Source organism: Polyodon spathula, chromosome 4 (assembly GCF_017654505.1).
Source record: "Polyodon spathula isolate WHYD16114869_AA chromosome 4, ASM1765450v1, whole genome shotgun sequence".
Taxonomy (NCBI): Eukaryota; Metazoa; Chordata; class Actinopteri; order Acipenseriformes; family Polyodontidae; genus Polyodon; species Polyodon spathula.
In genome coordinates this window covers 64599432-64615612 of record NC_054537.1, presented here as the reverse complement: position 1 = coordinate 64615612, position 16181 = coordinate 64599432, and the positions used below count along the sequence as shown (strand labels likewise).

The window sequence follows — 16181 nt, the reverse complement described above, 5'->3', positions numbered from 1 at the left end:
TGTTTGTTGGAAACAACAGATTTGAAATTAAGGGCCATATTTTCAAAGTGTTTTCTTCAATCTGTAACACACTTTGAAAGACTTCTTCCAAATTATTTTAAGCACTGTCAATGTGTTTTGCATCTCATTTTGTAACATTAACATTTTTTTTTTTTTTCTCCTTTCAAAAAATAGTTAATGAAGGCTTTTTCTGACAGTAGCATTTGCCATTATTTCATAATAGGGAGGGCAGCCAAATAAATTGAGTCAGAAAGAAACCCAGATCTAGCATATTCATGGAGGACTCAAACGTCATTTCTCTGTGTGGATGGACTCAAGCTTGGTCATCTTGTATTTTGTTTAAAAGTTAATGTCACTAGGGTAGGGAAGCTCTTATATTGGAAAGCTTCCTTGGAAGAAAAATTTCAATCAGGATTTCACACTAAACATAGCACTGAGACTGCACTTGTCAAAGTGGTAAATTATCTATGTTTAAGTAGGTTTAATGAAAGTATATGAAGCAACATTTGTTAATTCTATAGGATGATGCTAAACTTTTGGCCTATGTATGTATGTATGTAACATATATACACACAGTGCCCTCCAAAAATATTGGGAGAGCGAGGTCTAACCTGTTATTTTTGCTTTACAGTCAAGCAATTTGCATTTGTGTTCACAGCTATTTTATGAGTGCCTAATTACCCAACAACAAACACCTGACCAACAGGAGACGCCTGTCAGCCAATTGTACCAATACTTTCCAACACAATGAATTTGTTTAATTGACCCAAGAGGGTAGAATTGAATTGACTTCATTAAAAATAACACTTAAGTTGTACTTATCAGTCATGTTTTTATTTATTTTTTTAAAGATTATTTTTAGAGTTCATAGTGAAAATCCCAGTTTAAACTTCACTGTTCCAATACTTCTGGAAGGCACTGTGTAAATTATTTCATATATATATATATATATATATATATATATATATATATATATATATATATATATATATATATATATATATATATATATATATAGACACACACACACACACATAGTCAAAAGTTCAAAAGTTTACATATCCCAAGAAATTTCTTGAAAAACAAATAATTTTAGGAAAAATCTTTTGTAGTAAAAGTTTTGCTTTTGTGGATGAGGGGGAAAAAAAAAAGTTACAAGAAATAGATGTCTACAATTACTTATTTCAGCAATTGTTTTGCAAAACTCCAAAAATGTTAATTCAAAAGTATTCATTCATAACCAGGCAAGGAAAATTAAATGAAACCCTCAGCGGTCCATTTATTCAGTGCTCGTCAGGTCCAATTTATTTTCACACGCGCTGTTTATTTACATGCGCGATGTCAACAGCCATATAATTAACTGCAAGTCTGTAAAGCGCACAATTTCATAGTTTACGTTCAGTAGGAGAAACAAGATAATTTCACCAGATACCTGAAAAAACACCTGGACCTTTAAAGTTCACCTTGTCACTCAAACACAAACCAAAAAAAAAAACAGGGATGATTATATTATTATCTCATATTTATCCAACAAACAAAAATAAGACTTGTTAAACAAGTGAAGTTTAATGAAACAAAATATCTGAGTGAACAGTAGCAAAGAGAGTAAAAATGGGAGATAAACAGCATGTTTGTGCTCATTAAAGATGTTTAAACACATCAATGTGTTTGCATTTTGAATGTACTGGTTTCTGTCTTCTACCATATACGGCTCAAGAGTCATCAGCTAGATAGCTCTGGGATAAAGTAAAAAGACCAACTGGAATCCTTCTTTTGAAAAAAAAAAAAAAAAAAAAAAAAAGCATTACCAAAGACCTTTTACTGCACAAATAACCAGTGCAAATTATCCCAAGAAGCCAACTTTGTGTCGTTTCTTCCCCAGGCTCTCCTCTTTCTGCAGGATCTCCTGTAGAGGTGTGTGCAACGCCTTGCCAACCCGTTTCCCTGTCTTTGGGGGAGCACACAGCAAAGAAGAGTGAGGATCAGCAGGGGAAGAACAGAAGTAACAATACTAATACTAATACTAATTGAAAACACAGCCTTTTGTTTAAGCTATATAAAACGGTTCTCAATATTCTTAGAAAAATATTATTATTTTTAAAGGGGCACCAACAGATCCTAAAAGCTTTCTACACATACTTTTACTGAATTTCACACATGATGAATGTAATAAAAATACAGTATTAAGTAGTAAGTTGTGCTTGTGGGGGGGAGAGGGGGCGGTGTTCAAGAAGTTATATATTGTCTTATTTGTAATAGCTCTAGAGGTAACTGAATGCACCTTACAATGCTTGCTTTCAATACTGTTGTGAGTTTTGGCTTCCTAAAAAGGGATTGTGAAGGTAACATACAGGTCCAGATTAGATGCAGGGTTAGTGCAAGACAATGCACTTATTTGCATACACAACTGTAGTTATGATTCAACCAAACCAGACCCCAGTCTGTCCCAGAGATCGTCTGGCCTTGACTGTTTTGGTGTAATGATGCACTGATGTTACAATATCATACATATCATGATATGCAGGTCATGAAACAATGTGCATCAGGATACATGTCATGGCACATATTAGTATCAAATTATCATTTAAAGACAGAGCATTTTGAATGTCAGTGAGCTATGCTGCGCTTTTAGTCTTGCATCACAATACAAAAGATACTTACTTCTATTACGATAGATCATGTAAAGAAAATATCGCGATTCATTGTGTATTACACCCCTACATGCCACCGTCTCAAAAGGAGTTTCATAGACGTAGACGACTTTACCTCTATCATTTCAAATACGCTTTCCGGATCCAAACTGCCTCCTCCAACCTTTCTGACACAGGTGACGGTTCCCTTCTTGGTCACTGCAACAAGCAGACTTGCCATGGAGCAAGCCTTTTCTTGAAGTGTAGCGTCAACGACATGCCTGTGGCCAATCTGTTAAAACATGGCAGTGCACGGAATCAGCAATTGAAAAAAAGTGCAGGACCGCTCACAACTTATCCTATTCTGTGTTTACAGTTCTTTCTTTAAAATTCAGTGCACAAAGCTACCAGCAAAAGCAAGTAACCAACACACAATATTGTCAACAACTGTTAGTAGACTCTGTGACCAAGCTTGTAAATTTAGATGCCATAATGCCTGTCTATGTAAATGGTAATAAGGGGTTTTACAAGATACCAATGCCTTACTCATGTCTTGCCTTATGGATTATCAGACAGTAGGGTCATCCAAGCTTAAACAGACCAACAGTGTGTACTCAGCCTTTTTTGCCAATTACGTATTTTTGCTGGAAATCCTTTGAAATATGATTAAAAACGCTAACGTTGTTTGTATAGATGCATCTAAAGCAACGGTGTACCTTGCACAGAGTCACAATACAGGGGACGTTTTCTACGTCGAGTCTCATGCAGTCATACGGGTCATCTGACAGCTCAATTTCTTTTGTACCCTCCTCATCCTCAATCATCTGGACTTTGGGGATCCTGCCAAGAAAAACACAAGTTATTTTTGTGATCGTCTACATTGTATACAGTAGTGCTACACAAACCGATTATTCGGATCAAGCTCTCCACAGGTGAGGGTCTTTGGTGTTGACTGGGCTAATATACCAGTCCAAGTGAAACAACTGAAGAGAGCTGCTTGGAATTGTGTGGATTGCTGTTCTCCACAGACTCGAAGAAAAGCAGCAATCATCTCAATCAGAGACGAAAGGGAGGAGAAGTGGCAGGAATCTGGGATCCACTGCCGTGTTGGATTTTTTGCTCAGGAACCCAAATTGAATGAAGTTAAGATTCAGATTACACCTGAAATTAGAATGTATACCGAATAATACAAACAACTGCAAACAAAATTACATAAATTGGACAGTAAAATAGGTTCTGTGAAACTTGATGCAAGTATCCAGTCAAATAAAGTTAAGGTAAAATATAGATTTAGTTTCAAGTGAAATCTATTTTCTTACCTGTGCACTCCCTTTTAATTGTCAAAAAAGGTAAAAAAAGAACTATGTACACCTACAATTGCTCTTGTTCATTTCTATTTTTTGTGGCACCTTCCTTTCCCTCCTGTTTTTTGAGCTTTAATAATAATAATAATAATAATAATAATAATAATAATAATAATAATAATAATAACAATAATAATAATAATAAACATTTAACCTACAAAAGAAGCCATATAAAATGCTTTCAGTGTGGCACACACAAGGAAAGACCTCTTGAACTTGAGCTAATCATCCACTAGTTTGGGCTTATTTGCAATACTAAGCATTTAATATTGTGAACGTTTATTTTAAGCACAAAGTTGACATTTTCTGCTTCATTTTATATTACCATGGGAAAAAATGTAAGAAAATAAAAGTGCTAATTATAAATACAAACACTAACTGCTTAAGTCATAAAAGCTTAATAAAACATTTTTTTTTTTTTTTTTAACTTAAAAAAGGGTCTGTGTACAACTTGTTACTGCAACGAGTATTTATCCTGACTGCATGTTTTCTGCAGAGAACATGGCTTTCCAACTCCTTACATCCTCTTGATCCATAATCAGGGATGCACATAACTGGTACGCAGGTAGTCATGCAGATCAATAAAATGCAGGCTTAGTTATTGTTGTACAAGACGCAAGCATACCATCAGTATATTTTTAACAGGAAAGCATTTATATAAAGGCAGAGCTGGTGTTAACGGTTTGAAGGTGAGCTACACATGCCTAATGTATGGATTATTCCAGGAGAGTGGGGGTCTACAGGCTTTGTCAACAATGTCCACGATCAAAACACCCCCCCTCCCCCTACCCTCGCTGCACAAGCGAGACAGAAAAGAAATATGTATGTATCTTCATTTTTCACCGGCACGTTCCTTTCATTTCATTTTTCTTTTCCATTTTCTGCAATGTGAACTGTAGGACTGAACCATAACTCTAATTCACAGCACATGTCTGTTGACAAATGAAACAGCAAATGGCCAAGTCAGCCATCACCAACTGTCAGAAATGTGTTAATTGCTTTAAAAAAAATGAAAGGTTAAAAAAAAAAAAAAAAAAAAAATTCCATCAAGAACATTTTTTTCCCCCTGATCTGCACTGATCACATCATTAGCACTGAGTAAAAGCGGAAAACCTCCAATCAAACTCAAACAATGTTCAACATAAAAATGCACCAGTCAGAGTTACTTCCTCCGGTTGTAGGTGCATTGTTATAGTTTTAAAATAAAACTTCTGTTTGGATAAATATAAAATGCTGACATAATGAATAAGTACTGCAAGTACCCATGACCTGCATTCTAAAACGTACTTGTGTTATTAAATATTCATGACACTGTTAGGTGCAGAAAAATGTCTGGACATAACCTGTTGAGGAGCAAACTTCCTTCAAGTTGAACGAGTGCATTCTCTTACCTTGTATTAAAAAGCGCAGCCTTGATTGCAACTGAGATTGCATCAAAAAGGTTTCCATCACATTGCAACAGCTACGAACCAAAAAAACAGAAATGTTAACAAGACTTCTACTTACCGTTATTGGTATCTCAGCTTCCTAAAATACAGATTTTTTTTTTTTGCAGTACTGTTATTTTCCTAGTAAAAATGGACTAGCAAGTTTTTTTTTTTTTTTTTTTTTTTAGAAATGACACCTCAACATGCTCAACTTTAAATCGCTGCCCTTTCTGCAGATACGATTTTGTATCAAGATGATCCATTTACTAACTTGTTGTTGACACATCCCTAGTGGTCATTTCTAAAACCACCTCTCGTCAGAATTTTTTAAAGCATCCTGTGTCACTGAGAGAGGATATTAGTTAGTAAATCTGATACATTATAGAATAAAAATAAATAAATTTTAAAAAGTAATAATCTAATGGATGTATGGTGGCACTAACAAAAATGTTTAAAAGTGACTTTCTATAGCCTTAGGGTTATTAGCGGTATTCACTTTATACACAGGCACTTACCAATACATCTACATACAAGGTCCAGCAGTGTTCCATGGGACAAATGCAGAGGGACTTGAGGTCTATGTTGCGGCCATTATCGAAGACTCTGTACAATGTGTTAGCAATCTCTGTGCCAAGGTCCTCCCCTCCTCGACCTTCAAATTCTGGAGTTGCATTTGCAGAACTGGACAGAAGATAATGTTACAAAAGAAAAAAAAAAAAAAAGGTAATGCATAGAAAGAGGAGGGGGGCAGCCATCTGTGGTTTAACCAGTGCTTGACTGCTAAACCACAAGCAGCTGTGGTGGACACGTCAGTTACAGCTGCCCTGTGGTACCTCAACAGGTGTCACTGTTTGACTATTATTTTTTTTTTACTTCTATGAAGGGGATTAGGGCAGAAATGGTGCAATTTACAACTCGGAACCGTCTTAGGTTCAATCAAATTAAAAGATTATTATAAATTTGAGACACCTGTTTACACTTAAGCACACACCTAGGCTGGCTCTGTCCCCCTATGTGCACGCATAGCCCCTGAACTGTAACCCTGACGACATTATCGAACACACATGAAGACATTTCCCCGCGGATGTGTTAAAATCAGCAACAAGCCTGTCATTGTGTCACTTGTGTTTCTACTTCAAGGTGGTCGTTCTGTGCCAATTAAGATTGCATTTTGCCATCAGAAATGGAGCAAGGCATTGAAAACTTAAAGGAACAGGTGGTATTGTGTACATTTACACATCAGTATGACTCTTATAGGAATAGTAAACAAAAACCTGTCTACTTTAAGCAAAACTCATTTATTTAATAACTAAAAATAAACATCTGTGACTTTCCATTGTTTCCGATCTAGACAAAAATTAAGGGGATGCCTGAGTGATAGCCCTATTCACATCATGGCACTTATAAAGATAAACTTTGAAAAGAAGTTTTAAACTTCCACAAGTTTGCGGTTTTATTTTTGGAATTGTATCATTATTAGTGCTGTTCTAAATATAATTAAACAAGCGTTCAGTCTAAAAGCATGTTACTTTAAACAAAAGACTATTTGCACCGGGAAGGAAACCTTTTATTTTCTTAACGACTTTACTATAATGACTTATTTAATTCTAGATAGAGGTACCCACAAACTGAACATTTGCTCATACTGATACATATCAAAATGAGATCACAGGTTACATTTGTAGAAGTGTGAAAAATTATATTTGACAACAAAGTTTGTATTTGTATCTATTTGTTTGTTGTTTAAGTAACAATCTCATCTTCCTGTTGCCCGTTGGTCGCCGACAATGGCTGCGTTCACAGAAGTGAAAAAGTGGCAAAAGTGCCTTTGTGGTTTGGGAAGGGGTTTAAAGGTTTGATAAAGGTTTTAAAATCCAGATTACCATTTATTATAACTAGTAACATTAGCACCAATGCCCACCCCTTCTTTCTGTTAAAAGTACTTTTGGTTCTTTGCTTTTTTACACTAGAATTTGGTATATGCAAATACACTATAGATGAAGTCTGCCAGGTAAGCACTGACTTCATGCATTGTACTTCAAGTTAAAATTACAATGAGCTAGATGCAACCAGATCATGTGACCATCTGCAAAGGTACCAGGATGTAGCAGTTTATCTATACTGCTGTATTTGAAATATTATATCCAAAACCAAGGTGTTAACAGTAAACAGATTCTCAGCACAACAAAAGTGGAACCTGCAATAATTTAAATAAAGACTAAACTGCTTTCACTCTTACCTCCAAGGCGTAAACATCCTAATCAACTTATGCACATTCATTTTGGATCCAAGCTTATTCTACCCATCACTCTGTAGATGACTGACATTTTAGTTCAATGCTTCTGGGAAGCTGTTGTGGCTACAATCCATTACTAAATATAAAAACTTAAATACACAGGTGTGGGAGACATGCTGAATGTGCCTTTGATTTAACTCCCATTTCAAACCAAACATTTGGACCAGGCTGATGGCTGACTCCACATGCACAATGGGAATCCATTAGTTTTACAAATAAAAGTATTCTTCTCTGGAAGACTTACTCAACCGATGGCTGGAACATGACCCATTAGTTGATTCCCAACTCGTATGGTAAGATGCAGCCGTGTTGAAAAATATAAATAAAAGTGCGTGGCCTGAAAACAGGGTCATTCAGTGACAAATCCCAACAGGTAACACCCTACTCCCTCCGATTTCCACAAAACTCGGTTCTCAGGGTTCTTCATGGCAAAAAAAATCCCAAACATTTACATTTTCAGCCTGATCGGGCAAATCTGGTTGATTTTGGACACACAACCTTGAATCGATCTTTAATTCTGAAACTACCTGAGCTAGAGACTTGTGTTAGGTGTCTTTTTTCATGATTGCATGAGGAATCCTAAAATGACATTAAGAACACTTTCAAAAAACAAATAAGTAAAATTTTTAGCCTTTAGTATAAAAATAAATATAATCTGAAAAATGATACAGAAATGTCAATCTCGGCTTCACATATACGAAGGGAATATTTTGTTTGCCATGAAAAATATAAACACTGTTTCAGTCTTTCTGAAACACTGATTTCAAACCCACAGGTTGTATTCTCTTGTGGAAGCTGAAGTAAGACTTCAATGAACACTGTAGAGCACGTTCTCAAGGGGGATCCAGCATTTCTCATCATTCCCCAGCCAGAGGAACTGCCCCATTTACTCACTGGATGCCTGGATTCGATAAATAAATCAAAAAGTCTCCAAACTATTCAGAGAGGTAGACGCAAGAAGCTAAACTTCCTCTCCTGTAAGAAAATATCTTCTTACCTCAGTGGATCTACACAGGAAGCGATTGACACAAACAAATCATTGAGAAGTAACTGGAACGTATTGGTGTGTCTACACCATGAGCGAGAGGCGCGAGCGGCCAGTCTGGGTGAAGCGAACAACTCCACAGGAATAGACATGTGTCTATTTTTAGCACCAGTCGCGAGTGACTACAGTGAAACGGACCAATCAGAAGCAAAGTTAGTTCCCGACCCACTCACAAAACCACACCCAGGATCAGCTTCAGTCCTATTTCCAGGCACTGCCCCAGGGTTAGTCCCAGCCTCTTCCCCAACCCCAGGATAAGCCCAGTTTTAATGCAGAATGGACTGTTGGAACTGTGGGAGATGCTGGACGAGAAGGGGTAATTATGTAAATAGTTGTTTGTGTACTGTTTTGTGGGCACCAGAGTAGTATTGTGTTGTATTACTGTGAGCGTGATTGCGTGTGTTTTACCTCTTCCTCTGTCAGCAGGACCTCTCTCTCCCCTGGGTGTGTGGCAACTTCGTTCTCTCTTTGTTGTGTGTTGCTTTTGCTTGCTTGTTCTGTAATCTATGTGCTGCATGAGTGGTGTTGTGAATGGTTCGCCTCTGTCTTGTGTAGGATTGGGTGGGAGAACAGCGAGAGGGATAAGGACGCCGTCACGTGACAGCTTCTGCTAAAACATTCGATGCAGATACAAAATTTGCTTGCTTCCAGTGCAGATCCACCTTTAGAGACAAGAGACTTTAATCTGGATGTGAAAATTAGGGATGAATCGGGTGTAGATATTGTGCATGCCTAAAGTGATTGTAGTTAACAAAATAGTTACATAAAATCATACCTGCTTCTCTTTCATTAGCTACCCAAGTCTCAAATGTTCAGTTTTGAAGAAGGAAAAAAGATGCTGCAATAGCAAGTATGTTTTAAAGTAAAAAATACATTCTCAGGTTCCATGCCTTTTTCTCAGAAATCTGTAACACTTACACTTCCTTTGTCATTTCACATCAGCAGTGTCTTCTGGGTCAAATATTGTTGGTTAAAGACAGGAAAGAAGCAGCTGAAGTTGTGGGGACACTTTCAACTTCGGGATAAATGACCAAGCAAGTGCAATACTATCTGAAAGAAGGGCTTGCCAACAGAGATTTCTTTAACCAAGAGTAGTACAAGATACCATGCTTTTAAAACAACACGTTTCTTTCAAAATTGCTTATTTCAGACCTACAGTATATAATGAATGGAAATGAATTATTTTGTAATCTACACACTGTAATGGTCAATTCTAATTTGCATCTTTGTCTTGGGTTTTCAGCACTGACCATGATACATTTAACATTAGCTGTGCACTACTCCCAATCCAAACTTTTTCTAACAGAAGGAAAAACTGCTGCAAAAATGCATTTACATCAGTGATAGCTATGCTGACCACACAAAACCAGAGGATATGTTTTCATTCTGCAAGACTGTCTTCCACAGCATAAGCTTCTCCTGTCTCTGAAAAAGAGATCATGTTCACTGCTGAAAACCTAGTCACAACCCATTTACCAGGACTGGCTTCAATCCTCTTCCCTTCCTTTCAGATACAGTTGTGATAATCTCTTGGGATGGCTCAGATGAAAGCAAAAGAAAAAGACACTGGGCATACAGGAAAGGGGGTTTTGTTTTGCGCACATATGCAGCTACAATTTGGATTAGGATGACTGAAAACCTCTCTAAAGAATTTGGAGACTTTGGAGATTTCTCACGAAATTTCCAATTAAAAAGACACCCAAGTCTAGCTCAAATAGTTTGAGTTAAAGATCGATTAAATGTTTGTGGGTCCAAAATCAACCATAACTGACCCCTTAACCCGATAAACGCTAAAAACGTATATTTGTTTTTTTGGGGGTTTTTTGCAATCCAATATTTTTTTGGTGATTTGTCATGGAAAGTGAGAAATAACAGGAGGAGGGGAGAAATGTACAATTGTGTATAAATAAAAAAGAAACCACTTAGTTGCAGGAAGGTCAGTATTGTTCATACCAGTTTTATAAAATTTAAATCATTATATTGGAAATTCTAACTTTACTTACCAGTCTACAAAAAACTCCAGACACCCTTCATTAGGTTTCTCCAGCTTGGGTCTGCTCATTTCTGCTTTCACTCCTACTAGAATGTCAGTGTGTCCCTGTGAAAAAGCCAGTGTGGGGTGGGGTGGGGTGGGGTGGCTTGATTTAATTATTATTATTTTTTTAATCTTAAACAGACTTAAAGTTAACCACAGTTAATACTTTTAACTCCATACAAAAACCAAGACCTGAGGGCAGACTTCATAATAGCACCTAATCACTTCTTATGCTGTAGGTTGCATTATCCAATTACTGTTAGTAAATCTTCAGGTAAGGATTAGGTACCAGGAAACATTAAAAATGACCCTTTTTTAATGGCAGTGTTGTGACATGTTACAGTGTTGTCATAGAACTTCTGATCTGATAAAGAATGACGGAATTTCATATTATTAGCAAGGAACACACCACAGCACAGGAAATTACAAATTCCTTATTATTAGCAAGGAACACACGTTTACGTCTTCCTACCTGAGCCACCCTTAATAAATTCATTCTTATAATCCTATTGTAAGTAGTCATATGGGGAATATCTTTAGGATTAAGAATCACTTCTAGGCAAGCAGGGTTCAAGATAAAACAGTTCAAACAAACTGGTCTGTTAATAAGGTCTGCTTTCTGGTAGGAGTCACAGAATGATTAAACACATACACAACACAATGCTAAAGATTTTCTAACTCCGTAGCTCCCTGAAAAAAAACTTACCAGTTTTACTCTGGCAGAACCACTTGTGTTTGACACCACGTCAGTTTCAATCTCCATATGTCGGTAATCGTCGCACCCACGTCCATCTACCCGCAAGTCATCCTAAACAAATGTACAACACTTTACAAACAACAAACGTATATAGTAATATCGACTAGCGGACTACATAAAGAAACCAATCCACCTACCATCATAATTATAATGTAGGATTAAATTATATGTCCTACTTTGCAGCCGGTGAATCTGACTCATGCGAGTGGACAATTTTCACCTTTCTAAGTTTTTCAATCTGCTTGTAACACCGCTGATTAATAATTCAATTCCTCCCATCCCCTGACGTACCCAAATCGCAGATACATCCCAAACTTTTACCTGCACACCGTGTATGATGTACACTTTCTCTGCTTCGCTCAATTGAACTGCAGCCATCGTTGAAACACACTGTACTACCTCATCAAAAATCGACAGAACACATTGGGGGTTGCGCAACGTGTTGAACCGCAACAATACGCCTTGCAAAATACATCTGTCATAAAGTAATGCGAATTACTCCTGAATAATCACTCTCACGCATTCCTCATTTTATCTCACGTATTATGAGTTGAAAAGAAAAAAGTGTATAAAGATTTAAAATATTTTTACTCAGGCGCTGCAAGACACAGAATACACCCGGCATGGGGCTTTGGTAACCAAGGAGACGTCCCCAATACCTGCTCTAACCAATGATGCCGCGTATATATAATCAAAATGCTTAAAAATGTTAAGTTCTTCTGCGTTCATGGAAAATGATAGAAACTTGTGTGGAATTTGAGTAATTTAGCTATGGTTTGTTAGCTTCAATTAAATTAATTTATTTTACATTAATTTATTGTTTTGGTGTATTTATTTGATTTATTTTGAAATCTGATTGCTTATTGTAGAACGTGCTGTAAACGTAGTATGACGTAATCTGAGCAAATAATTTGACTTTGAACTCTAAAGTGTTTTGAATGCTTATATATAAAATAAACATATTGTTTGATTTATATCAAAACAGTTTATTCTATGCACGAACTGTGCCACCAGAGGTTATCAACTCCGGTCCTTAGGGATCTCCAACTATCCACATTTTTTGATCCAACCACCAACTAATTGTTTGTGTATAGCAGTTTATTTTAGAATGTACACTGTTTAATATTGCATATGAAACACTTAAATGTTCTAATTCATATATATATGAACACACACACACTGGTTTCCATTGCATGTATAACTCACATGTACTAAATTTTAGTATGAATTAGAACACTTAAGTGTTTCATATGCAATATTAAACAGTGTACATTCTAAAATAAACTGTTGGTTGGATTAAAAACTTGGACCATTGGGTATCCCCAGGACCAGAGTTGAGAGGCCCTGCCTTAAGCAACAACATCAACTGTAAAGTCTCACTGTTTGGATCTGGAAGTCTCTCTATTTGGGATTGTCATCCCTTGGCATCTATGTATATACAGGTTCATTAGAAAGTAGGTTTACCACATCAATGCGCCATATCTCACAAAATGTACGGCCTAGGAAGGTGAAGTTGTACAAGGCTTTTAAGGGAACCATGGGGACGAAAATGCCACAGTTTAGTTTTTGTCACTAGGGGGTGCCACTGTGGTTACTGCTGTGTATTTCCATACTACAGTACTGTGGCTATAAATACTCCTGTCACTCAAGGTAGCTCAATCAAGCGGACAAGTGGGCAGAGAGGTGAACTGGGTTCCCCCCACCCCCCCAGCAAAGGAAGAAATGCCGAGGCAGCTTTCATGCAATACCGTATCGTGCATAATATCTACAACGGGCCATGTTCAAGAGTTGCTGTTCACAAGTTAATAACAAAAAATTGAGTTAACAGGTTGCACTTATAAGCCTTGTAGCGGTTGACCACCAACACCAGCTGCAGTTGTCGCAGAGATCAGTCATGCTGTAGCAGAACAACCCAGCACAAGCACACAAGCTATCGCACACCGCCTGGATTGCCCAATTCAGCGGTTTCTAAGGCTCTTCGTTCAACTCTGCGGATGTTTGTCCGGGTCCTCTATACTGTTAATTCCAAGTAGATGTTTTTATAATTATTTTTATAACCCTTTACCCACAGGTTGTTTTGGATTTCAAACTGACCACCCAGACTTCCCCAATGAGTGTACACTAACAACCAAGTAAAAGAATGATTTCTTTATTACAGGATATTTAGACAAATAAAATATAACTTATTTTATCAGACAATTTGTAAACTCCCCCATTTCAACCACCCTGAACAATATCTCCATACAAAACCTATTCTTAAAACACCTAAAACTGTGTGCCAAGTAATATTTTTACAGGCTGCTTGTGACTTCAGAGGGCTAATAGTGTTACAATTATTCCACTCCACACAATATTATTACAACAGTCCCAAACAATATAAGCAGCAGTTTGGGGAAATGATAGTTCCAGTATATTCAAAAGGCCTAGAAAACTTTATAGGTCCTGTACTTAATCCAACTCGCCAAACACTGTCCCGGTAGAAAACACCAATAAGGAAAGATAAAGTTGAAGGTGACTGAAACAAGAATCTCCTAATCCATTGGTTTATCCCAGTGGAAGGCTTGTATTTAGCTCCCTTCAGGCCCGGTCCCCCCTCTCCAGCACCACAACAGGATCCTGCAACGGAAGCACAAACAGCACTTGATCTCCACATTCCCTCCGTGTCCTTAGTCATGCAGCATGTACACCCTACTCTGGCCCTCCTTACTCTGGTTTGGTTTTCCAACCCAGCCACTGGTACTTAACTTGCATGTCGTGTGTGTACAGGAAGCTGGCTGTCCCTCCCTTGGCTGGTGCCTGTTTGCTCTTCCAGGGAGTCAGTCATGGAGGGGGTTCCAATACAACCCCTTGTCCAACTGCCATGAATACTGGTAATCTAAATATTTCTGCCAAGTGTCTTTACCACTAAAGCATTTGTCAAATGCCACATGGTCCTCAGAGTAATATTAGTAGTCCTCTTTTAATCCAAAAAGCGCCACTTCAACAGTAGAATTCAAGAATAAATACTCATCACTTTCTGACCAGTCCTTCCTTCCATCAGGCTGCCGTGTCTGTCTTTCTGTATTCCCTTTAAAGTTCCAAACACTCAACGTCCATCCGTCCGTCCGTCCGTCCGTCCGTCCGTCCGTCCGTCCGTCCGGTCGGTCGGTCGGTCGGTCGGTCGGTCGGTCGGTCAATTCCCCCTGGAACCATACACTCCCCCCCTGTACTTTTGGTTCCCTTTTTATAATAGACTGTCAGTGATAGTTAATTGGTGATAATGGAAAACACCTAGCTACATTTAAAATTATGGAATGGGACTAATTTCTCTTTCTGTCACCTGTGCTATATTACAAATAATAACACATACCTAAAATAAATACATAACACAAAAAATATAAAATAAGCAACACAAGTACCTCGATGTGGGTAATGAACAGAAATAAAGTGTGACACATAACAACTGGAAATGAAACCAAATTCGTATGATACAAAAGCAAAACACAATGTGCACAACCCCAACTAATTAGTCACTTGTGACATTTCTGTACAAGCTGCATCATGTTCAGGCATTGGAGGAGACAGATTTCATCAGACATGTTGATTTTACATTGCAGTTCTTGGCATGACTTGAATTGGATGACCAGTGGCCTGCTAATAACCTGTGGACGGATGAAACACACTTCACCCTGTCTGGAAGTGTGACACGCACAACTGTGTTATCTGGTCAGAGACTAATTAACACTACAGTCTTCAATCATGATGGGCCCCTCCGCATATTGGTAACCAGGTGAAACACGTCTTGCAGGAGCACTTTCGGGACAAAACCATTTTGCATCACTTTCCTTGTGAATGGCCAGCTCGTTCAGCGGACCTTACACCAGTGGATTTCTGGTTATGAGGGTACTTTTTCATGTTATTGAAAATTACCCATATTGTTTGCCTTTCAATAACGTCTCAGTATTGTCAAGTCATATTAAATGTAATGTAACGATCGCGGTTAATGCAGACAGGCGCATCACACAAGGCGAGGCAATCCACACACTGGCAGACGGTGGGCGAGAACCCGGGGCCTCTCGTACTAAACCATAGCGCCGATACCCCTGTACAAAAGAGCTGGCTGTGTGTGGATTGGCTTGCCTCGCCCTGTGTGAGGGCCCCTGCCTGCTGGAACCGAGACCGCTGCAGTATGTACAGGTTATGTCAAATGCCCACCGACACACAAACCACCTGTTGAATCTACTTAGCAAATATGCATTGCTATATGTGTTTCAATATTAAAAATAAAAAATAAAAATAAAAGTTTCGTTTGATTATCGTTGTCTGGCAGCCAGGTGTCATAGCAAGTTTCGCCCCCTGTAGTCCCAAACGAGTCACGTGGCGATCTTGTTTCGCGATTCACAGTGAACAGAGTAATATTATATTGAAAAAACATGAATTAATTTGAATACATTTGAACTAATTTTGTCGCACACACACACACACATCCCAACAGTGTTGTTTGTTTTGACGAGTAATAATAACGTTTGTTATATACTTTATTGGGGAGGGAGATGTCGGAAATTTGGCAGGAGGTCGGAATTTGCCATGGCAGCGGCTGCTATGAAAAGAAGTTTGGCTTCAACACGGTAACTAACTGTCGCCAGAG

General features: G+C 38.0%; 1 protein-coding gene across 2 annotated transcripts; it reads right to left on the bottom strand.

Moving 5' to 3' along the window:
* Positions 1-1546: 1546 nt before the first annotated feature.
* On the bottom strand, positions 1547-11977 carry exosc7 (exosome component 7). 2 transcript variants are annotated; one of them, XM_041248379.1, is made up of 8 exons: positions 11876-11977; positions 11504-11605; positions 10766-10860; positions 5937-6102; positions 5386-5456; positions 3347-3470; positions 2767-2922; positions 1547-1948 (listed from the first exon to the last, which is right to left on the bottom strand). In XM_041248379.1, exons 1-8 carry the CDS (start codon positions 11930-11932, stop codon positions 1844-1846), a joined length of 876 nt encoding a protein of 291 aa, XP_041104313.1. In that variant the 5' UTR covers positions 11933-11977; the 3' UTR covers positions 1547-1843. The 2 variants fall into 2 exon arrangements, with proteins under 2 accessions (XP_041104313.1, XP_041104315.1); XM_041248381.1 differs by lacking the exon at positions 11876-11977 and adding an exon at positions 11692-11807.
* Between the last annotated feature and the right edge of the window lie 4204 nt (positions 11978-16181).

Coding starts and splice junctions, on each gene's coding strand:
- exosc7 (XM_041248379.1), bottom strand. CDS start 11,932: ATGGCTGCAGTTCAATTGAGCGAAGCAGAGAAAGTGTACATCATACAC. Junction 11,606..11,875: donor ACATCATACACGGTGTGCAG/GTAAAAGTTTGG, acceptor ACATTTGTTTAG/GATGACTTGCGGGTAGATGG. Junction 3,471..5,385: donor GCTGCGCTTTTTAATACAAG/GTAAGAGAATGC, acceptor TTTTCTTGGCAG/GATCCCCAAAGTCCAGATGA.